The following is a 23,935-nucleotide window of genomic DNA, read 5'->3' as shown; positions in this document are numbered from 1 at the left end:
ATTTCAACTGAACCGCAGTGCCGAAGGACCGTTTAGGAGCCTTCATATGCTATATATAAGACTGAGTGCTTCACAAGGACACACGTCTTGTGTCCTCACTACAGGGAAGTACCCACAATCCTTTGCACACACATGTTGTGCCAAATAGTGGGAGAAAGTATTTCCTGTTTCACACTGTAAATATGTTACATCAGGGGCCTAAAACTCAAACTTTTTGAGAAAAAGACATCAAAATAGTAATATTTACGATGATATTTCACATCATTTAAAAATAAGAGTGTTTGTTTTGCTATGGAACGATAAATTGTTCACAATATAAATTATATATATAATTAATATAAACTTATTTTGAAAAACCAATTCCTAACGTCGCAAAGACAAAATACCTACTGGGGAGAGATTGTTTCATGCTGCTAGATATTTCCTCCCCAACAAAGGCAACAGATTCTACTTGTAAATTGATCACCTCACACTCCAATTCTTATTCATTTTAACGTCTTGTTAAGTTTCCAGGCTTTTATTGCAATGTGTAGACATTCTCGGGAGTAGGATGAGGGAAGGTTCATTCGAAAATTGAAGATAAAATTAAATTTCATTTGTATAGCGCCAAATCATAACATGCAGGCAGAGACTATTTAGAGAGGGAAGAGGAACCCAACCGTTCACACAAAACAGACAGTGGAGAGAAAGAAAAACAGAGACAGTAGAGGAGCAGATATAAATCAGTTGCATTCGGTCATGATAATTTATAATATAGTAGTGTCATTTATTCTCCAGCTTCCTCCCACAGTCCAAAAACATGCAATATGGGGATTAGGTAAACTGGACGCTCTAAATAGATGGGGTATGAGAGTGGATGGCTGTTTGTCTCTGTGTGTCCCAGGGTGTGACCCCACCTTTCGCCATATGTTGAGCCCGCCATAGCCCTCATGTGGAAGATAAAGATAAATGTATCCTGGATCCTGCAGACCTGGAGTCACAGGTACCTGCAGAATGAGGAGGCATGATGTGGAAGGTCTAGAATATGTCCACATCGGCTTGGCCACTTTTTCCAGGTCAATACAATAAAGGTTTAAATCACAACCCTTATTTTTTTCCCATACCAACAGCAGCCTTTTCACTCTTTTGAAGGTCAACATTCTTAAGAACACAGTTGTGCTGATCTCAAAAAACTGTATGTGAAATAGTCATCCCCATAAAGTTAAAATTCCGTTGCTATGTATTTCAAAACACATCAGATTACGTCTGCCCTCACATACTGTACATGCTTTACCCACCTGTTCTACATACACAACCACAACCTGTCAAGATGGCCACTATGAAAAAAGGGCCATTACTGAACGATATTCTCAACTACTGATTTTCAACATGTCAAATTACTCTCAGAGCAGGAACTCCCCTAATGCAGTGAAACCAGCCTCACCACCACGTCACAGGGGAATTGAGGAACTTCCGATACCTGAAGTGAACATGAAAAATATGTAGAACAAATATTGCAGTTGCTTGCTTGCTTTCAGTGGAAACATTGCTACAACAAGGACAAACAGACTTAAGAGGCTCCCACACCTGTTTAGGTGAATCTGATTACTTAAGAAGTGTGCTGCTTTATTTATTATGTCACAGCTTACAAAAGCCGACCAGGTTAATGAAGCAGAACGTGCAGCGTGCGTTTTTGCATGCTGCACGTGCTGCTATAATAACAAGTTCTTTGCACAGCTACCATTTTGACACATTTAGCAGGGAAACCACAGGCGTTACTGATCACTTCCACGACGGCGTTGTTCAGTTTATATAGGTCAGGACAGTGGCAATGAACCGAGGAATCTGAACTGAATTCTGAATATTATTTCTAATATTTTTTATGTGTTTTTCCCACTGAAAAAGTGAGCCCATTTCAATGCCTTACCTGCTTGTTACTCAATTACTCCAGTTATTGCATTTTATCCATATTTTGGGAAACTAATTGTATTGTCAGGCCATGAAAACCTTTTGTATAGTCTGGCATATTTACAGAATTGTTCATCAGTATGTAATATCCATGTGTAAATACACAAATATATATCATTTATATATCCATTGACCCAGTTAGCCTGCTCTTCTAACAGAGCTCAAAGTGTGTGCAGGCAGCATATTTTATTCCCTTACATGCAGATTCTACATTTAAAATTCAGTTCAGAGAATTTTCTTCACGTTATTTATTTTTCTAGGACATAAACTAGTCTCCATCAGTTTTGCCCATGCCAGTGACAGCACCTGACATTATCGGGCCATGCAGACAGGAAGTGCTCCAGGCTACGTGTGTTACATTGAGCTGTTATCCCACTGCACTGATTACAGATGTACGGTCACTATCAGCATGTCCTTGTTACTTATCAATGTCATGGACAGTCGGAGTTTTGTTCCCACCGGGTGGCCATAAAATGAGCCATGAATGTGAAGTTCAAAAAGGTCACTCCCACAAAATGTCACTGGCTTCAAAGACACAAAGGCTCCTCCTTTTCTATTTTTTAAATCTGTCCAGAGCAGATTTCTGCCCAGATAATGACGCCACCTCCGTCTTCCCGAAGTCCTTTTTTCGCAGTTTGTCCTCCACACTTTGCTTGATTATATCCTGGAGTGGAAATAGATCAAGAGAGGTCAGCTCAGCACTGCAGCTATAAAAATGATCACAGTGTCAAATATTAAACTTTTTTTTGTCTTCTGGTTTACTTACCCTCTGGTCTTCATGAGCCACTTGCTTCTTGCGCTTTTCAATATTGCCAGCAGAACTACGTCCTTTTTTCTTGTGCTTGGGCACAAACTTTTCTTTGGCGTGTGGGTCAAAGCCCTGAGAAGACAAACATTTTCAGAAGGTGGTCATGGACATTCAAAAGCAAAGATTTGTATCGGACAATAACATCCGACGCGTCACAAACACTGACCAGGGCTTTGACTCGATCTTGGTGCCGTTGGTCAAAGGTGGCGTAGTCGACTTTTCCCAGTTCACTTGGATCCAGGGTGATGAGTTCGGGCTGAATCTTCTCCAGGAGAGCTTTGACCTCCCATTCCCGCTTCTGCTTCACACTGCGGTACGGATTTGCATCCAAACCGTCAAAGTTAGGTTCACCAGCACCTGTGGATTTTATTTCAGGACAACAGAATGAGAACTGCACTGCTGCTGTATATACACAAATGCTGCCTCAGTCAGGTCTGATAGTATTGCTCGACAGATCCTGTTCTCAGATGCAGGAATAGGAATGATGTGAATCACCTGTGGCTTCACTAAGCCAGCTATTTTTAGTGTAGTGTCAGTATAAACCGGAATGGTGTAATCATCTCCAATACGCTGTGTGAGCTGTTTTAGCAACACAGTCACAAGTTTAAGCTAGAAAGTGGTGTTTTTCAGCTTTAAATTTGACTCTTTAAAGTGGAACTATGCCGGATTTTGACCCTAATTTAAAGATCCTGTAAAACAGATTCAGCATTTCTTGTCTTCACACATTGTATATGTTAGAAAATAGTGGCTGAGAATGTTCTGAGGTTCTCTCTAAGAATTATGGAGCTAAAAATGAAAATAGTTTCTCTCCAGGAGTCTCTTCAAAGATTGAAGGTGTGTCTAAAAATATGGCTTCACAACACACAGGAGTCATAGTTGGCTCAACTCCTCCTCGATATAAAAACTCTCAGCGCCTTTAACTGTGGTCTCCTACATTACTGCCTTTGTTTTGACAGCTGGCTGAGATGTCCTTGTCCCACAAATGTGTAATAAAACACAGAAAAGCTCTGACACTTTATATAAATTACCTATTTCCGATAAGGAAATGAAGTAGATAAACAGAACAGAAATAGGAGTAGACTCCTGCTGTGAGGCTGCAGGTAAATGAGTAAGTGGGAGAGAGAGAGAGGGTGGAGGATGCTAAACCAGCTCTGTTTGTGCAATATGTTGTTTAACTACCACCAAAATGGTGAAAATGTGGCTTCCCTATACGCTATTGGTAACATAGTTTACCATAGCATTCTGTACAAACACTGAAGAATCCCGACATTCATGGACTCTGATCTTCACTTGATCTCCACTTGAGCGGACTGTGGGGCCACGCCCCCACAGTCTCAGAGCAGAGAATGAAGCTAAATTTTACAGCATTTTTACTTCTTATTTTAAAATCAACTCAAATTCAGGAAGTGATACTTTTAGCACTATTACAGGATCTTTAACATATTCAGTGTCATAGTGATGATTAAATGGCTTGTTGTGGGGAAACTGGGGGCCGGCCGTCTCCACTGCCCGGGAAACCAGCCTCAGAATCAGGAGGTCTCGTCTCCCGAGAAACAAAAAATTGCTTCATGGCACTACACGCAATCCCTATGCAGGCTACAAGATCAAGGCAGCAATGGCATTATTTTAGACATCGAAAAAGAAAGAGTTGTAGGAGTAAACATGACCAGCATTTTTCGAACGTGGAGCATTGAGACAGTCAACAGCACGCAAAACGGATGCTGACCTGACCCGTTATTGCTGTGGCACTTGTAAGCATCTTTGGAATAAACCCTCTGTTCTCAAAGCACGTATATGTACTTGCACTCTCTTGATGTTTGCTATTGTTGTAAAGACCTTTTTATCAACAATGTCTGTTGCTGGTTTGTTTCTCGGTGGGCGACTGCCTGTTCTTCCACTGGCATGGAAATATGTGCATCTGTGTGCGTGTGTGTAATGTGAAATCATTTGGGACCTGGGACGAGCATGCTGGTGAAACCGTCTCCATGTCCGACACCGAGGACGTCCTCGAAGGGACAGAACTGCAGCCCCCACGCTGTTCCTCGCAGTCTGTGGGCCATGTAGGGTTTGGTCACTGGACAGCTCCACACGTCCCTGTACACCTGCATGGAGACACACAGGATAGGTGGTCGATGATAATTATTATAAAATGTAAAGAAAATCTGTCCAATTAATTGATTTTAAGGGTTTAATAGTTACATATATAAAATGAAGATGTATGCCTAAAACTCTATTTTAAGATAAGATAAACTTAAGTTCACTCCATTACAGCAGCAAAAACATTTAAGACAGACGTGCAGACAGCAAAATTAGACAATACACAAAAAAGCAAGGGATAAAGGAAAATTCTAAAAAATTGAAAAAAGGACTATAGTCTGTGTGCATTATGTACAGAAGTAAAGTTAAGGGTTTCTTGGCAATGTGTAGACATGAACACCTGCAGTACTCTGGGAGTAAACTTAAACTTAATCTCTTATCAAAGGTGCAAAGTGTTGAGCTCCTCAAAGACAGCTCAGCAAATACTGTCTCAGAGATAGGTTAACACAGGTGAACAAGCCCAAAACAATTCCAGCTCTAAAGCCATAAAAATCTGTATCTTAAGTGAAGATAATGGACTGTTTTCAGGGGTCTAACAAAGAAAATGATGCAAAAATAAAATATACATCAACTTATTTCTACTTTTATTGATGTCAATGTAATGTTATGAATCTGTACAATGAAGCTGGTGTGTTGTTCCTCCCTCACGGCGTCTTTAGACATGTGTTAAGTTCTCCTGCTTTAGCTCCTGGACTGTGGTCAGGAGGTTTGTGTGTGTGTTTGTGTGTGTGTGTGTGTGTGTGTGTGTGTGTGTGTGTGTGTGTGTGGGGGCTGTTTCTCAGGGCTAAAAATGTAGCTACTTCAGGCAAAAGCCTCCTTTAATACTGACAGATGATAAACACACAGACACTTCGATCTGGTGCATTTATTTCTTCCCACTGGTACAACACGTTACACATTAGTGTCTTTCTTCACATTAACTGTGCCTGGGCCCCGCCTCCTCGTGGGCGATATGGCTTATAAATAACATCTCGACATCTTTTATGATATACAAGATGTATGGGGGATATAAAGCTGCACACAGGTTGTTTCTCTGGGCTCATGTAAAGCTTTCTTTTAAAATGTTTTTTGCATTTCTCAAGGAGAGTGACAATACACTCTGAAAGAATACTGTTTATCATCTTATCATAATAATATACAGTAGATAATTATTATTGTCATAATAATAATATAGATAATTGTCAACAATTTTTTTACAATGCAACAGCAACTCTTGCTTGACCCACAAACACTTCCACACTTGCATGGTATGGCATTTTAAGTGAGGGCAATCATTGACATGAGCCTCTAACTCTAATCTAACCCCAACAGCACATAAATTCCTCCCCCTGACCATTGAACCCAAAATAAAACCAATTCTTAAAAGCACTGTATTTTCTCTCCTCAGTGTTATTTTAATTATAAAAAGGAGCAAATGTAATGCACAATTAATAAAGTATCTTGATTGTGAAACAAAAGTTGTCCTCACAGCACATTACAATGTGGTTGTAAAGGGAGGCACAGCTCTCTTACAACACTGGAGTTGTAACAGCAGACCTTGTCGCTCACTCAGATTAAAATTACTACCTGAATCTAGATCAATGAATGAACAACCTGTGACAACTCCCAAGACAAACAACCAGCCTACAGACACTCAATACCAGGGCTTTTCCACCAAGTCAGTCACAAGTAAAGAAGCCTCCTGGAGAAAAGGTGACACATCTTCTCAGACCCAACACAAATCATCTCCTTTTTCTTACTTTGCCATGAATGAATAATAATAATTTTGTTCTCAGTGTGGCCCAGAGCGACAGGAAGGGCTTTCTGTGTGGAGTTTGCATTTCCTCCACATAAGCTCGTGGGTTTCCTTCCCAGTTTCCTCCTCTTGTGCAGAGGTGAATAAGACAAGTCGAGGGTCAGACAAGGTAAATAAAAAAAATATAAAATTCAGAACAAACCAATCTTATAGATTAAAGAAAGAAACAAATCAGAGATCAATGGAATATCCTCAGAAGAGCACAGCACATATGGGCCTCTGTTCACGTCATGTATATTAGCCAATATTATGCTGCAGTCAACTCTTTCTTATACCTGGCACAAACCTGGTACCTGTCATGCAGATGCTATTGTGCTTATCAGTGCAACGGTCAGTGTGTTGCTCTTAAAATGAGGTGTGGTGTAAGGTGCAATGCAGGGACGTGCACAAGTTTATAGATGCCTTAATAATATGTTTTCTGGCCTTAATAACACAATATGTAGATTAATTCATAAACAAAGTACTAGTTGTGTATCCTGTGTAGTTGTGAGTGTTAAGTAATTGCCATTTCTTTTTTTTAATCAACAAATTATTGTCAACATGAGTTTATCCACATTGTTTTATTTGTAGTTGTTGTCCTGGCTTGCGTCATCTGGGACCTCCGGTACCGGCTGCTGCTGCAGTGAACAGGCGAGACTTCACATACTGTTGTACATTTGCCCTTTGGTCAACTGGTTGAATTTTGGCCACAGGAATGTTACCGGTTTGGGGAGTGGTGCGCAAAACCAGTGTGCATGCTGTTGACGCACGGCTGCCAGCTGTGCAGTATCGTTGGCATTTTGGTGGCAATGATTCGTTCTTCCTATGGCAGCACAAGATGCAGAGTGGGATATTTGTTCCCCTCCAGTTCACGCTGAGCATCATAAAGGGCTCCAAGGGTTTGTCAGGCGGGCCGAACCCGTTGAGAACTCTAATTCACATGATCATAATACTGAGGTTTGGAAGACGTGCAATTCCGCTGCAATTCTAAAAAGCTGAAATATGGCTCTTATTAAGCACGCTGAATAAGTGGAAGGTGACATGTTAGCCCACACAAGAAAGTTATGTTAATGAATCTATAACTCACAGGTTCAAGTTGCTCCACTGTGACGTCAGCGTTTTTTTAACGCCGTTTTTTTACATTTTACATTTTTCAGATTTATTTAAGCACAATTTCATGAAACTGTATGATCAAACAAAGCGTAACTTTTATAAATGGGCAAATCTTACAATCTCCCTTGCGGGTGGAATTAATATTGTGAGAATGACTATCTTACCAAAGTACTTTTTTCAGTGCATTCCTGTTCTCATTAATAACGCCTTCTTTGCCAAACCAGACTCAGCCATATCTCAATTTATCTGGAATAAAAAACCTCCAAGAATTAAGAAAGCGTTTCTTTAAGTCTTCATACTGTGTATATTCTGCTGTCTATAATGTACATTCAACATTCTATTTTAAACACATTTTTTATAGCCTAAGTGTTAATATCTTAGTATATTTTAATTTTCTTTTTTGGTAATGCATGTTTATTTTTATCTTTATCTTTACGGTCTTGCTGCTGTAACAATGCAAAGTTCCCCACTGCGGGACAAATGAAGGACCATCTTATCTTATCTTAAGATCTAAATCACTCGGGGGTATGGGGTTGCCTTGCTTTCGGCTCTATTACTGGTCTTGTAACATTCGATCCATGTCATTTTGGTTCCACACACAGGGGGCTGAGTGGGCAAGGATGGAAATCCAAAATAACTTTCCTTCCTCTTTGGCAGCAATACTTTTTTCGGCTCTACCAGCACCAAATTTAAAGATGAAAAACCCAATCATTTCACATTCAAATACAATTTGGTCTCAAATACGGAGGCATTTTGGCTGGCAGACTTGTTCAGAGTTATTGCCATTAATAAATAACCACTCCTTTCCTCCATCACTTTCCGATCAGTCGTTTCGCAATTGGTATTTACAAGGAATTCTGACAATCAACGATCTTTTTATCGACAACATTTTTCCCACATTTCAGTGACTGAAAGAGAAATGCAATATTCCCAGCACGGACTTCTTTAGCTTTTGATTTGCATATCAGAAATTTTATAAAAAAGACATTTCCATCCTTCCCAAACAAAACCCTAGTTTCTCCGATGGACACACTGTTTTTGCTTGACCCACAAACAAAAAGTAAGAACAATTCCAAAGATTCATGATGAGGTGACACAAATAGATGGTACAACCACACTGGATCATTTAAGAGAGGCCTGGATGGAGGATATAGGTGTGGAAATGACAGAGAGTCAATGGAAAAAAAGCCTAAGAGTTTGTTCTGTATGTGCCAGACATGGATAGATACAATTCAAAAAATAACACAGACTACATTTATCGAAACTGCTGCTGTCGAAGATGTTTCCTATAGTCGACCCTCTGTGTGATCAATGTGGTCAAGCTTCGGCCTCTTTAGCACATATTTTGTGGAACTGTTCAAGTCTCGGTAGCTTTTGGGTCAATATCTCCAAAACATTATCTGAAGTTCTTAAAATTCGGGGGGGAGGGTGCATATGCGCGTATGACTGTGTATATTCTGTTTTACACCGTTAAAAAAAAAAAAGCACAATATAAAAAGGTGTGATACTGTGTTGGAAAACTTCAATAAATAATTTTTTTTTAAAAAAGAAAAAGGGCAGGGGCTCAAGCAACCCATGGGTCTTATGTGTGCATGTGCCTGGTCTACCTATGGCACACCTTCCAGCTCTTCCTCCTCTTCCTCATCAAATAAATGCATTTTGAATGTTGGTGCAATTCCTTATGCTGTGCAGTCTAATGGAGTTATTGTTGGGGCAGAGGATCTGCCGCCACTCCATGAGTGAATTGTTATACTGCTGATTCAGCGGAGAATTGAAATACTAATAAGCAAAGTGTCTCACACATTAGTGCCTACGCCATGTGTCGTCTTAAATGTAAAACAACAATTTTTTTCTTTCTTTCTTTTTATTCCTTTTTTAAATCATGGCCGCACATCATGTGAGGCCCTGTGTGCTCCTGTTTCAGCTTGTTATCTTCAAACCTGCCTTTGGCAAGTTCCTCATTCCCTTCTTTTTAAACACTGATTGTCATCTCATATTTTTTTTAATCTTACATTCTTTCTGCCACACGCAGCTTCATCTCATGCACAAACAGATCCATCTCGCCATTTAAAGAGCAATGTGCCACAGGCACAGATGTGCCTGGCTTTTGAAAGAAATGACAAGTTCTAAATTGGTTTAATTTTATGCACTGCCAACGAATAGTTCAGACACTAAATACAATTCCTTTCATCTCACTCTGCGCTGAGATAACACTCGGTCTAAATACCAAATTTGGAGAAGAACGTGCCCTAATTTTGGGTATCCCATAGACAAGAGGAAACGAATTGGGCTTGTAATCAGATGGTTGCCGGTTCAAAATCCCTAGACAGGTCAAGGGCAGGACATCCAATCTCTGTTGCTACCCTGTTGTTCACAAGTGCAAAAATAACTCATTCCAATGCATCCATTGTACTGTATAAAATATCTGATACTTTTCAACATCCAGAGACAATAATCCTACTCTAAATTGTTTTCAAAATGGTTGAGTTTAAAGTACACAACTGTGTCACTGTGATTATTCGTGACATAATGACGAAGATGTAAAACATCCTGTCTTTCGACTCAGACAAAAAAAGAAAAGAAAAAAAGCACTTACTTGTACATACAGGGTCATTGAATGAATCTCTTTAGCTGCTCAACACACTGTGAACTCTGCATTACTTTCATTACGTTCAGAATGGTTCATTAATTGTTCCATGCTGCTCTGTTTTATTTTTGCTTTTTACATTTTGGGATTAATATAATTAAAAAAGATAACTATAGTAGGTTCTTTCCTTTTTTGTAAGCACAAATGAGTAGGGGGCCACAATGTATACAATCATAAAAAATATGGGTACCAAAAAAAAACCACTACTGACCTGCACAATATCTCCTGTAGCTGCAGACAGAAGCCCTCTGTGGCTCAGTGACAAACAGGAAGCTCCAGCGGGGAGGAAGTAGGACTTGAGCGGCTTGAAGGCTCTAATGTCATAAACCTTCAGCTTTTTATCCATTCCAGACGTAACCATGTATCTAGCAAAGGAAGACAACCATGACAAGAGACGGATTACATTGAGCTGCACGCGCTGGATAAACACAGAAAACCAAACCTGACAACAAAGTGGAGCTGATTCATCAGTAATAGGTTTCCTCTGGTAACAGGTTTGCCTTATTTCTCTTTTTATATATATAAAAAGAACCCCATCACACCAGACATTCACATCAACTGCAACGTGACCTCTGACAACATGCCTAAAATTCACCCTGAGACCAAAGCGTTGATCATTATTATTATTATTATTATCAAGAGGCTGAAGACCAGATCCACTGCTGAGGTGGCTGACACCTTCAATGTGTCTCAGCGTCAAATACAAAGTATAAGAAAAAGATTAGAAGAGACTGGAGATGTTTTTGACAAGCCCAGGTCCGGCAGACCCTGCAAGACAACTGCTCGAAAATCCAAGGCCAGTCCCTTTTCCACTGCAGCAGAGCTTCACCAGGCCTGGTCACCTCAAGTTCCCATGTCAACCAGAACAGTTTGTAGAATTCTGTCTCGAAATGGTCTCCGTGCCCAGAAACCAGCACTAAACAAAAGGCAATTTAAAAAAACGTGTGGCATTTGCCAAGGCCCACAGCCTGCTAAAAGGATGGACGCTGGAAAAGTGGCAGAAGGTGGATTTTTCAGATGAATCTTCAGTTGAATTACATCACAGCCGCCGCAAATATTGCAGGAGAACTACTGGTTTGGTGGTGGAAAAATCATGGTCTGGGGTTACATCCAGTAAAGGGGTGTGCGAGAGATTTGCAGGGTGGAAGGCAATATCAATAGCCTAAAATTTCAAGAAGTATTAGCTACCTCAAACATAAAAGGGGTCAAATTTTGCAGCAGGGTGGTGCAATCATCGCATACTTCCATCTCTACGTCAAAGTTCCTCAAGGCGAAGAAGATCAAGGTGCTCCAGGACTGGCCAGCCCAGTCACCAGACATGAACATCATTGAGCATGTCTGGGGTAGAATGAAAGAGGAAGCATGGAAGACGAAACCAAAGAATCTTGATGAACTCTGGGAGGCATGTAAGACTGCTTTCTTTGCTATTCCTGATGACTTGTATGAATCATTATCTATTATTGATGGATGCAGTCCTTCAAGCTCATGGAAGTCATACAAGATATTAAATATGGATCTCACAGCACCACTTCTTAATTTACTGATGTTATGCAGCATATTTTTGTATGTGAAGTAAATTATTTGTTCAATTTTCACATTACTTTCTGTAGGAGACAAAACTTTTGTCTTGCCAAAATCTGACCTTTCTGTGTTCATTAAATGATCAATCTTTCTTCAGTGAAACAAATTTATTTTAGTTTATTGAAAATGATTTGGGAGGGTTTTAGCTTTCATATGAGCCATTTCTAAAACCAATGGATTAATTTAAAGTTAGGTTATGAGCTGTTTTTTCTACAAAATGGATAAGTGACAAGACTTTTGTCAGGGACTGTATGTACTTAATGAATTACTGGGGATTAGGTACCACTCACATATTATTTGATATGGTATCTTGAATTTGGTCTGGCTTTTTTTACCCCTCTTTGTATTGACACAGTTTCACCAGGACATCATGGTGCATGGCCAGGAGAAGGACAAATAGTCCATTTTGAAATTCAATTTGTTTCCCATGAAAAGAGATGGCAGTGTATGAGATCATAGTATATTTAGATAAAGGGCATGCCCGATGGGGCCCGTGGGGCCTTTGGCTGCTTTCACACATGATGTGTGTGCAGTGTGTTATGGCTGCCGAGTCTCTCCTGTTTCATCTCACAGCAAATACATACAGTAAAAATGAGCTTTCTTCACAGTTTTAGCATGTTTATCTCTTGCATAGCATCCTGTTACTGCTTCACAGTAAAAGCACTGTGGCATTTCAATTCCCCCGATTCAGTTGTTCTGTTATGAAATATGTGCAACACTGACATGTGCGTGGCATCATACTGGGGTGAAACCAACTTTAAGTCGCATTTCCACTAAGTGCAATGGTCCGGTTTGATACGGTCAAATGTTTTTGCATTCCCGTTAGGAATAGTATCAAAATAACCAGCCCCAACCGTTCCGTTCTTTGGCGTCCTTCCCTTGGGGTACCAGAGTAAAATGGTACAGTAAAGTCTAGCTCCACCCACGCAGTCTATTCTCATACAAAGCTCGACGTCTTGTTGAGACAAACAGCCACAAACTGAGCGGGAGAAAAGAGCTGCTGGATGTCCTGCATTGATGTCTGTTGTGTTTTGTACAATGTTGTTGTACGTCAACATTGCATTGATATGAAGCCAAACTGAGTAAGAAGTGGGAAAATGGCATAATATGCACAGAGTGCCCAGGTGAGCTTGAGTCCGACTCTGGTCCTAATGAACATATACATGCAGTAATCAGGCTGGGTATCGTGGAGAACCAGAGAATAATGTTAAGAGCTGCAACTAACGATTATTTTCATAATCGATTAATCTGTTGATTATTTTAATGTCTTGTTTTACCCACAAACCACAATTACTACTACTATGATTTCTTTGTTATGCAGAGCAAAGAAATGAAGAAAATACTCACATTTAAGAAGCTTAAACAAACGGAAATCTTACTTTAATCAAGAAAAAAGCTTTGAAACAATTAATTGATTATCAAAATAGCTGTTGATTAATTTAGAAATCGCTTAATAATTGATTATTAATTGTTTCAGCTCTAGTAATGCTAGTGATTCCCCCGGACGGCTTGTTGTCAGAAGGTAACGTTAGCGTAGTGTTATACCTTGTCAAGTGGTTTTTGAGGTTTGTAGTCTTTCTACAATAACTGACCTCAGTTTGGCAGATCTTGCAAGCCACTTTCGTTTTATCCTGCCCTTTATCCTGTGTTGTTTTAAATCCAAAAGGGTTCCAGACATCTGACTTAAGTTGGAACGGCTCGCTGAGCGGAGTTTTACCCGCGTCAGCCATTGTGTGTATGCACGCTTGTGAGCGTCAACTGGACGTAAAAGCACTGCTGCTGCTTCATCGCATACAAGACTACTGGGGTTCACTGGGGTTCCGCAGCCCTATGCAGTAGTAGCTTGAACACATTATCTGAGGGGTGTTAAAACACTTGTTAACATGTTCAAAGTCTTTGCCTGAGAGCCAGTGTAGTGTTTAAAATAAGCAGCCCTATGTGAAAAAACACGACAGATATCAGGTGAACACTATTCAGGTGCTCAATATAAACACGTGTAGTTTGTTTTTGTTTGTGTTATCAGTTTTCACATCAGCATAATGATGCAAAACAGTAGCCTTTACCTGATGGCAGCTTTTTTAAACATGTGAATATGTTGCAGTCTCTTTGCTTCTCTGTGACAGTGAACAGAATATATTCAGTTGGTGGACAAAACAAGACATTTGAGGAGGTTCAGACCAAACAACAAAGTGATTAACCATGAAAATGGAAAGATTCATTGAGGTAACTCACGTGCCGGTCTTGTCGACAGTGACTGAGCGAACGCCGCCCTGGTGACAGAGCATCTTGACGAGGGCTTCCTTTTGGTTTGGTGACCACAGGGTGACGGTGCCGTTGGAGTGTCCCAGGTGGATGACGGCATTATGCGGGTTCTGGCACATCACGTCCAGCCGACCGGTCTTGGTGCAAATGGCTGCCACCTCTTTACCCACAGACACGTCCAAGTACTGCAGGAAACTTGTAGAACTCTGAAAATGAGCACAACATCAGGAGAGTTTTTCAGAACTGGTGACTTAAACCTCCCAAGGAAATCATTATATTTATGATAAAACCACTATATTGTAAGAACGGTATACACACCGCTGTGGCTAGCAAAAAGTGGTAGGGAAGGAACTGCATACGCAGGACATCGTTGAATTTGCGGATGCAGTGAAGCTCTATTCCCTTAGAGTCATAAATATAGAGCCACTTCTTCTGAGCCACTGCATACATTTCCTCACTGTGGAGCCACCTGAACAAAACAAACACAGAGAATCCGTTGACACAACTGCGAACCTCGGCATTTTGTGAAGCACACTGTCGAGCGAGGCTGGATGGCTTACTTTACGTCACTGATGGACTCCATCACATTAATTTCACACATCAGCTGTTTGGACTGCCAGTCTATGCAGGCAACATGACCTCTCCTCCCACCAAGCAAAAGATGACTGAAGACAAAAAAGAACAATCATTAATAACAAAAGTCAAACAATACTTTCACCAATAGAGATTGGGATTATGAGAAATATTATACAACAGTGACAGAATATGGAAGAACCCAACCAAATGTTGGCATGGATCCAGTTAAAAGGTCCTGTGTTTAAAATGTTGCGAACAAAATTACACTTGTTTTTTTTATAAGTGTAGAATGACCTAATTGCTTTTCCTTCCTTTTGAGTTTTGAACTGAACGCTACAGGTTCTCCAACTTATTTGGAGAGGTGAGGGATATTCAGCTACACATGGTACCCTTATTTTTTCATCGGTTTCTGTAAAATAGGTAATTCCCATTGAGTATGGGTGAGAAGCAGTGGACACAACGTATCGTCACATTAACAGTATCCCAATAAATCACAGCATATATTGTATCGTCGTACCTGTCTACACAGCTCCAGTTATCAGGTTGTGAGGAGTATTTCAACAATTATATAATACAAAATACTACATAAATATACAGTAAAGAATATATACGACAAAGAACTAGGACTGTTAGTTACCTGGCTTCTATATATATATACATAATTTACTTTTTATTGATATTCAGCAATCAATGTTCCATGTGCATCAACTTCAATTATTAGTTACTTTAGTTACATCAGCCTGAATATTTTTTTTATTCTTTTTTATTTTTTAAAGGACAAAAAGAACATAACAAGAACATGAACAGGTAGGGAGGAGTAAGATATAATTTTTAATAATAAACATTATGTATTCTCTAAGGTTAGCAGATTGGTTGGAGGTATTTTTTTTTAAGGTTCATGGTTACTAAAGCCCTCTAGAGTCACTTAACCTATAATACAGCTGCTGCTCCATCACGTAACACGACATTGCCTTGTTTATTTAATTAGTGAGGTTGACCATTACGTAATTACATCTGCACTTTCACCACAATACTAACCCTCACTCTTACAGTTTCCTATAATCTGTTTACATATTTCATTATGGTGAATGTTTGTGTTGTGTTACGACATTCTTGTGCTGCCCCCAAGTGGTAAAAAAACACTAACACAGGTTTAAACTGAAAACAATTTGAAGCTGATTTGTACTGCTTTCATCTTTCTACTTTCCACTGATTTAAAAAAAAAAGAACCAAAATTGTGATTATGTGAGTGTAGAGAGCACGATACTGACCGTCCAGTTTTGTTATAATCCACTCGATATGGTCCAAATTGAGACAGCTTCAGGTTAAAATACTAAACAGGAACAAAGAGAAAAGGGGGAAAAAAATCAAACCAAGGCAGGAATAGAGGAAATTGATTTTGATATGAAATACAGAATGGATTTCAGTTTAAATGTAACCCAGTGCGTATATGAAACTGACCATTAGTGACAGCCATAGTTTTATATTTTAACCACATTAATATGAAATGTAGCATGGACCACAAATCAAACTGCACCGCCTCATCAACATGGGGGACCAATTAAGAGGATTCTACTATTCTAGTCTCTATAAAATCACAGACACGGTGAAAACTGTCCTGATTTGTGTTGTATTCTTTAAGCACCGAGTCATACATGCATGGCCACTGGTGGATTTTCTCTTATAACCTCATGGAAGTTTCCATGGTTACCATCTTCGTTGTCTCTGGATAAAAACAAGAAATACCACCAACTGTGATAGAAAGTGATGTGACACAAGGAGAATGAACCGCTGGCGCACACAGTCCATGTAAAATCTAAACAAAGGTGTGAATTGGTTCCCGTAGTTTCTGCATGGTCTGAGCAACACGAAAATTGGTGGATTATAAAATTTGGGCCATGTGGATATTGAAAGTATGACGCCGGCGCTGATAGCATTAAAAAGTTAAATGTTTTATGATTTTCAAAAGCAAACTTTAATACACAGTAGACGCTGTGAAGCTGCTCTGTGGCAGGGGAAATGCTTTTCCTTTTTTAGATAAACCACCGGTGCCAAAAATCAGAGCATAGTTGTGTATCCCAGCAACCAGCATCTCAAGCAAGAGTGCATTTGGCTCAGCTAGTCACGTGCTGGAGGCGCGCGTAGGAACAGGCCATGTTTTTCCCTTAAGCAATTAAAAAAACAACATAGTTCGGAATAATTTATATTTATTTATTAAGGTAAATTGTCCTTTTACTTTACCTGCACAAGTGGCCAGGGGTGTGAACATATCCATAAATAATAACAATATCAGCAGCCAGGACAGCACTTGAAGTGAGTCCTCCTTATAGATGTAGTTCTATAATAAGATAAATGAAGCTTCAATAACAATGAAGGATTGCTAAATTAGTGAGTGGTTCCAGTTGTAATTAACATTACCTGGCCGGGTGGGTCAGGTTCAGCTTTTTATAACAAATCAGGCAGGTGCGGGTCAAGCGGGCCCGACCCACTAATCACTGCTGCACATGCATCCAGTGAAAAACCTGCCTAATACCTCAGCACTTAAAAGTGAAATCTTCAAAACACATCCAGTGAGTGTCCCCACCTTTGCTCCAGATGTTATATCCACAGCATCCGCAATATCATCCTGAGAGATAGTACATGTGTCCTCGTCTTCGTCCCCTTCTAGAAAACTGAGATTTAGAGAGAAATTTACAGGTTACAACGGAGTTTTCAACTGTTTTTTTCCATCAGGTAATCTCTGTTGAATCCGAATCACATGAAAGAAAATGGCAGCTTTTTACCCTGCGTCCTCAGGGAGAAGGAGGTCAAAGCGAGCGGCTTGTTTCTTGGCCATCTCACAAGTTTCTTCAGAGTGAGCTATTGTTGCCTTCAACGTGCGTTGGCCCTTGCGAGGCTAGATTGTGAACAAATGAAGCGTTGGTAGATGAACACAGTTTAAATGCATGTAATGTCAATAAAAGAGACACTGCATTGTTTACCTTTTTCATTTTATCTTTCCTCTTGAACTTCTGCAGCCTTTCTTCAGGAATCGGAGCAGGGCCAGGGAAAGGGTCGGATTTCTGTAGAGTACAACCACATTTTGAGAAACTTTTTTTTTTACATTACATACTGACAGGCTAAAGTGACTATTGTCCCTTGATGTGACTCAGACCAGGGTTGTGTGGACATACAATTTAATTCCCATTTTCAGATGAGATTTGTGTGGCCCTAGATTAGATATTATATCTGATAAATGGCTTGTCGTGAGCATAACACTTTTTGTCTATATGTATACATTGAGTGTTGTCATCATCAACCTGTAGAGGCAGTGTGGCAAAACCAAACAACAACAGAGGAGAGTGTGTACACGTATGTCATTTCAGAATACAAACTCGTTCACATTAATGTCAAACTAATGTGAGGTCTGACTGCTACATGATGAATGGAGTTATTGTAGCTTTATTATGTACATTTTTATTTACTCATAAACCAGTGGGTTATGCTGCAGATTCAGCAGGAGGACTTCCTCCAACAGCTCAAGATAGGTCAAAGCAAGTTTGGACGGGGACGTCCCAATATCTGGGGAGTTTCAGAACTGCAGCTCAGCTCTGTTAGCTGATTCATGACGAGTGAGGGGGTGTTTACAAATGTTGATATTTCAGCACGGTTTTCATGTTAAGGCTGGTCCATCTTTAGCTTTAAGAGACATTTAACACAACGTTTACTTAAGTAATGTTTAGTTCACTTCATCCACTGCCCATGTCACTAACACATGGCACTGGGAATGTGTGTGTCCTCTCATGTAGCAGAGCAGGAAGAGAGGAGAGAAAGGACAAGCTCAATAAACACACACTAAACTGAAATAAAATCCAAATTAATGGTAGTAGGTGACACTAGATTATCAATTTATGTTTGTGTGTTTAGAGGGGTGTGTGGGAGGAAAACTACAAATAACTGCCTGATACCCAGTGCCTGTCGATTAGCTCCTTTGCTTGAAATGCCCATCCCTCCTACATATCTAGAAATTCACCTAGAGAGGATATGAAATGAATGAAAGTGGAATATTGAAGCTTAGGTGGTCACATAACAACCACCTTTATTCTATCAGAGTAATAACAACAATAATAAATGGATAATTCAAATAGAGTAAACATTCTTACTCCTGAAATGAATTTATTTCTGTCTCGTCGGGTTTCCTCAAGTTTTCTTTTCTGTGTCCGTCGTGGAGCATCTTGGGCTTTTCCTCCATCTTTTCTATCTTTGTTTTCATCATTATTTCCGCCCTCCTTCTGCTGTAGGTTCTCCCAGTACCGAGCTGGAGGCTGTTGAAGAGGAGCAGACAAAGGTATGATATTAGAAGCACTGTTGTGACATGTTAGACAACCTACAGGAGCCTAAGGATATGAACTAATGCATCTTATCAAACGTTGTAATTATTCTAGGCAAATATTCTATCTACAACTCAGCACACAATTTCTGCTGGTGGATTTTAAGAAAGAGCTCCCTTTATATTACAAGTTTCCGAAGCTAATGAAATAGAAAGGGTAAACATGTTGATTTTTAAGTGGACTTTAGTCTGTTTTTAGGTTTACTTAGTTTTTTTCCTCACACCATGTCATCTTTACAGTCCTAATATCGCTGTAGAGTTTAGAATTGATTCATGTTTATTGTTTCAGCTTCACAAAGCGTTGATATGGTTTGGTTAGTTCACACTTCGATCTGCTAGCACATTATCTGCTCTGCTGCTGGCGCTGGTGAATAAACCACTGTTACTCAGTGTCTGTTCGCAAGAGTTAGCGCCGACAATATTAAGAAACTGACTTGGTTGTATCAAAACAATTTTACGGGTAAAATAATCACATTTACCTTCTTCTTTTTCCCCACGTGTGGGCTCTTCACGTCAGCCTTGCCGGGAGACGCCATCTTTGTTGTATATACACGTTGTTGAGTTCCTGTGACGTCATATTCGCGAACGCCACTTCCTGTTGTGGATGCGGAAACAACTAATATCTATTGAAGATCAAAATATTAAAAAAACAGGTAGCGATGTTGTAATATACTTTGGACACAAGAAGTATGAGATTGATTTTTCTGTACGTTTTCTGGAATCTCCCCTTATTTGCTGATGGAATTCAAGGAATTATTCACACTGTTAATAAAAGTAAAATATGAATAAAAGTATAAAAAACTGTTCATTTCTACAGAAATACACCCAGTCACGTACTTGTTTATTTTAAAATTTATTTTGATATTGTTTTTTTAATTTTAGAATGTATCTTACTCGTTTTCTTATATACTGTGAAGTTTTCTGCATTTATTGTTTTGTATTTGTGGCTTGTTGAAATTGAGTGCATGTCTGTTTCTTAGACATGTCATTTATTTCTTGCCAAGTTGAAAAACCCCATTGACCCATTTTTTAGTTCAAATGAAATAAATAATCACGTATACTACTCTATGCTCTGTGTGTTGGAAGTTGGAAATTCCGACTTAAGGAGCATTTTAGAAGTAAAAAAAAACTACAAATTCAAACCTGATATGGTAAAAACAGCATTATGAGATGAAATGACAGCACCACTGTCTCCAAGCCTAACATCATAGCAGGTCTCACTACTGTCTTGTAGATCTTCCCTTCTAAAATCCGTCTGTCACACATCATCCTCTCATTTGTCTTCTTATATACGATATATAATCTGTAATTATGCACAGCTCAATCTAAAGGTGAGTGTGAAACGTCACAGTGGTGGTGTTCATCTCTTTCTTGTAGTTCATCAAACTCTTCCGACGATCAGTCAGTAACATGATGAGAAATAAATGTCTTCTTCCTCCTTTTCCAACATTTCAATTTTATCCTCCATACCTTTTCTCATGAAAGGAGACACCTTTTGATCAATTTCTTGCAAAGTGGAATAGTGAGCCATTTTGTTTTTCTATATATTCAAAACTCATTTTGGTCAGGACACAATCGTTCTCCTCTAACGAAGGAGACAAACCAAGGAAGGTACAGAGGTGGTCGAGCTATCGTTCAGAATCCTGCACATATTCTACAATCTCACTGTCAAAGATATGTCGGTTCTCTTTTCCAACAATTCTTTATATTCTCTGCAACAATTTTGGGGATTGTGCTTAATAATGATATGTCCTTATTCTACAGTCTAGTATGAAAAACGCTTCTGTCTTCATGGCTACAATCTGCCCTGTTGAATTTCATCATTCTGTCTGTGTCTTCTGTCATTCTTAATCTGTCCACCAGATGTCCTCAGACTGTTTTATCTTATTGAACCACACAGGGTCCAAATGTTTCCAGATCTTTTAATGCTGAATTTTGTAAAAGCATTATTTCAAATAGTGATTTTCTTTGGAAATATATGAATTATTCAGCCCTGAAAAAAGGGGATCAGTATTTGGACAAAAAGTGGGGTGGAGTTCCTCACACATGCTCAAGCAAAGCATCCATGGTTAATGTCTTCCCCGTTGTCTCTTTTTTTTGATAGAAGAGGACAGATAACAACAGTCACATGGACCAGAGTGGAACAAAATAAAAAAGAAGGAAATGGTAAAATAAACAAAACACCGTTACATTGCAGATTAATTAAATTTGACACATCTGAACTTGTGTCATTAAATGTTATCTTCTCCATCAATGCTGTGTTGTGTGCAGGTCTGTTGAGATGATGTTGAGTCATAGTAAATCTCAGGCAGGTCTTTATCTGCTTCAATGCTCCTTTCTGCACTGGTAACTAGTCCTCACAGACACTTTTACCTACAATACCATGCAAATGCTGCATGTTATTGTTTGTGTGTTAGTGTGTTAGACAATGCCTGTAAATATGGTATCATATCACAATATACAATAAAAACTGTTTTAAGTTTGGTTGCCTAATGTCAAAATGCAAAGTCACTGTATGCCTTCATGTTTTTGAACTCAATTTATCTGTTGCATTGCCAGGTTTTTGCTGCTTTTACAATGTCTCTTTCATACAAAAGTTCAACTAGGGACTGAAGTTGTAATTTAGCAATTGCTATAAACTCTGTGCAGCAAATCAGCTTCATTCTCTGTCTTGGAACCATGTCAGACGGCTTTGTCCCTAAATAAATAGATACAATAAATAAAATCGACCTGATTTTTGTCTTGTGCAAACACTTCACCTCCCAACATGCTTGTAACTCAAGAATCATAGATGCAAAATGATTTCAAATTCACGATTACATTTCTTCAAAACATAATACATTATAAGTCTGTGGTGACGTAGATATAAACTGTAACCCATAAAGCACCTTGACCTGCTGGCAGAAACACAGAAGCAGTCAGAGGTGATTCTAGTTAACAATTAACTTTAAACTCGAACCCTCCAAAACAAATGAGAATCAAGAGAGATAAATCGAGTAAAATATGCCGTAAATCTCTTTAAAACCTTCTTGTAAGTGCTGTAGAACATTAACATGGACACATTTATACAATACTGTGCAAAGGTTTCAGGACATCACCACTGTCTGCCTCAGTTAATGGAAGAGGATTAGGGCAAATCAGGAAAAAAAAACGCTGACTTTAATCTCAGAATTCTGACATTAAACTCAGAATGTCTGACTTTGAACTTAGAATTCCTGACTTTAAGAATTCTGAGAATAAAGTCAAATTATGTTTTTCCTGTGTGGCCCTAAATCTCTTCCGTAATAAATGATGCGCTAGGAAAACACTAGTAAAAATAAAAGTGTATGTGTAAATATTTCTTCTGCACATAATCAGACTCAACATGTTTTAAGGGCAGCCTAATACATGGACAAGAGGAAAGCAATTGGGCCTGTAACTAGAGGGTTGCCAGTTCAAATCCCAGCGTAACAGGCCATAGTATACTCTCAGTTCAGAATAAACCCGGGGTTACGGCGGCCTATGCTAGATTATACGCTGGTCGTATTATGGCCTAGGCCACTTTAACCCTGCAGTATAAATTAGTCTATAGGCTAGAATATACCCCTCTTGTGTAAAGAGGTTTTGATTGTATTTACACAAGAATGACTTAATTGTTCAACATGTTATGGTGGTTTCAGGCTGGGTCATATATGTTAAGTTAGAAAATATCACCCTAAGAAAATGTGAAATGTCAAAAGTTTGTTCGTAGTTAGAGATAAATCTTGGATAAATGTATGAAACTTGCTAAAGTAGCCTACGACTTCTATATATTACTAAAATGTAGATCTTTCCAGGGTAAATACATTTGCCTGTTCCTGTTTATAAATATTAGTAAGTGAATATACTGTGTAAATACAATCAGAATCTCTTTACACAACAGGGGTATACTCTGCCATAGAGGGGTATACCCTGGTTTAGGCCAGTTTATTCCCCGGGTATATTCACGCCAAACTATACCCGGGGTTTATTCTCGGCAGGGGTATATTTTGGTCTGTTACACTGGGACTGGTCAAGTGTGTGCTGACCACTGCTCCTGTGCCTGGCTTGTGAAATGCAGAGGTGAAATTCACCATCACTGATTGATGTGTGTGTACAAAAATGACCAATTCTACAGCTTATATAAGTTTATGTATCCCAACAATATCATGCACGTAAAAGGTATTTTTCTAGTCCGATTGACCATTCAAAGCTACAGTTGTTGCCCTTCACTCATTTGCATTCATTCGCTCACACGTTCGTACAGCATGGAGAGAGAATCTGCTTACATATGGTCAGGAGAATGTTACAACAGAGTCAGAAAATGGCTTTAAATGCAAGCTAATTTGAGGGAAATGAGGGAAAACAACTAGATGCTTGCTTCACAGTGCAAAACAAGAAAACGATCACATGTGCAGTGTGTGAGTACATGTTTCTCAACATTTAACTGACACTTTTGAAAAAAGGGGAAAACAAAGTAAAAGGGGATGTGTAGAAAAGGATGAGAGCATGATCAAGAGGAACGAGGGAAAAGGAACACCCCCTTCGAAACATCTGGCACTGGATGTGAATAAAGCAATGATGAAGACCAGCTGTTTGCCTTTAACCACTGACAGACTTCCCCCATTTTTGTTCACAAGTCAAAAAACAAACAAAACAAAAACACAACAATATCATGAATGTGCATATGTGTGTGGTGCACATGCAGGAGAGATGCCTCGATAAGACTAAGCACAAGGCAACAAATGATTCAAAAATACAATA

At 39.3% G+C, this 23,935-nt stretch overlaps 1 protein-coding gene and 1 long non-coding RNA gene across 2 annotated transcripts; one reads left to right on the top strand and one right to left on the bottom strand.

Annotated features, from left to right (window-relative positions):
* Positions 1 to 721: 721 nt before the first annotated feature.
* Positions 722 to 19,737, bottom strand: wdr46 (WD repeat domain 46). The gene is made up of 14 exons (XM_044038871.1): positions 19,654 to 19,737; positions 18,948 to 19,109; positions 17,787 to 17,867; positions 17,589 to 17,701; positions 17,390 to 17,477; positions 16,077 to 16,138; positions 14,790 to 14,894; positions 14,548 to 14,698; positions 14,200 to 14,435; positions 10,598 to 10,751; positions 4,710 to 4,857; positions 2,922 to 3,112; positions 2,714 to 2,827; positions 722 to 2,611 (listed from the first exon to the last, which is right to left on the bottom strand). The coding sequence occupies exons 1-14, from the start codon at positions 19,708 to 19,710 to the stop codon at positions 2,501 to 2,503; spliced, it is 1,773 nt and encodes a 590-aa protein (XP_043894806.1). The 5' UTR covers positions 19,711 to 19,737; the 3' UTR covers positions 722 to 2,500.
* On the top strand, positions 6,510 to 8,032 carry LOC122777555. Its single transcript, XR_006361333.1, has 3 exons — positions 6,510 to 6,544; positions 6,628 to 6,756; positions 7,218 to 8,032. It is a non-coding gene; the product is annotated as an uncharacterized LOC122777555 (long non-coding RNA).
* Positions 19,738 to 23,935: the final 4,198 nt, after the last annotated feature.

Source organism: Solea senegalensis, linkage group LG11 (assembly GCF_019176455.1).
Source record: "Solea senegalensis isolate Sse05_10M linkage group LG11, IFAPA_SoseM_1, whole genome shotgun sequence".
NCBI lineage: Eukaryota > Metazoa > Chordata > Actinopteri > Pleuronectiformes > Soleidae > Solea > Solea senegalensis.
The sequence above is the reverse complement of the archived record's forward strand: the minus strand, read 5'-3'. Positions and strand labels throughout refer to the sequence as shown.

Bases quoted from the DNA above. Each gene is read 5' to 3' on its own strand.
- wdr46 (XM_044038871.1), bottom strand. From the start codon at position 19,710: ATGGCGTCTCCCGGCAAGGCTGACGTGAAGAGCCCACACGTGGGGAAA. The intron at 17,868-18,947 runs GTAAGAATGTTT...TGTACTCTACAG, and splicing joins GAAATAAATTCATTTCAGGA to AAATCCGACCCTTTCCCTGG. The intron at 17,478-17,588 runs GTAAAAAGCTGC...TCTAAATCTCAG, and splicing joins CTTCTCCCTGAGGACGCAGG to TTTTCTAGAAGGGGACGAAG.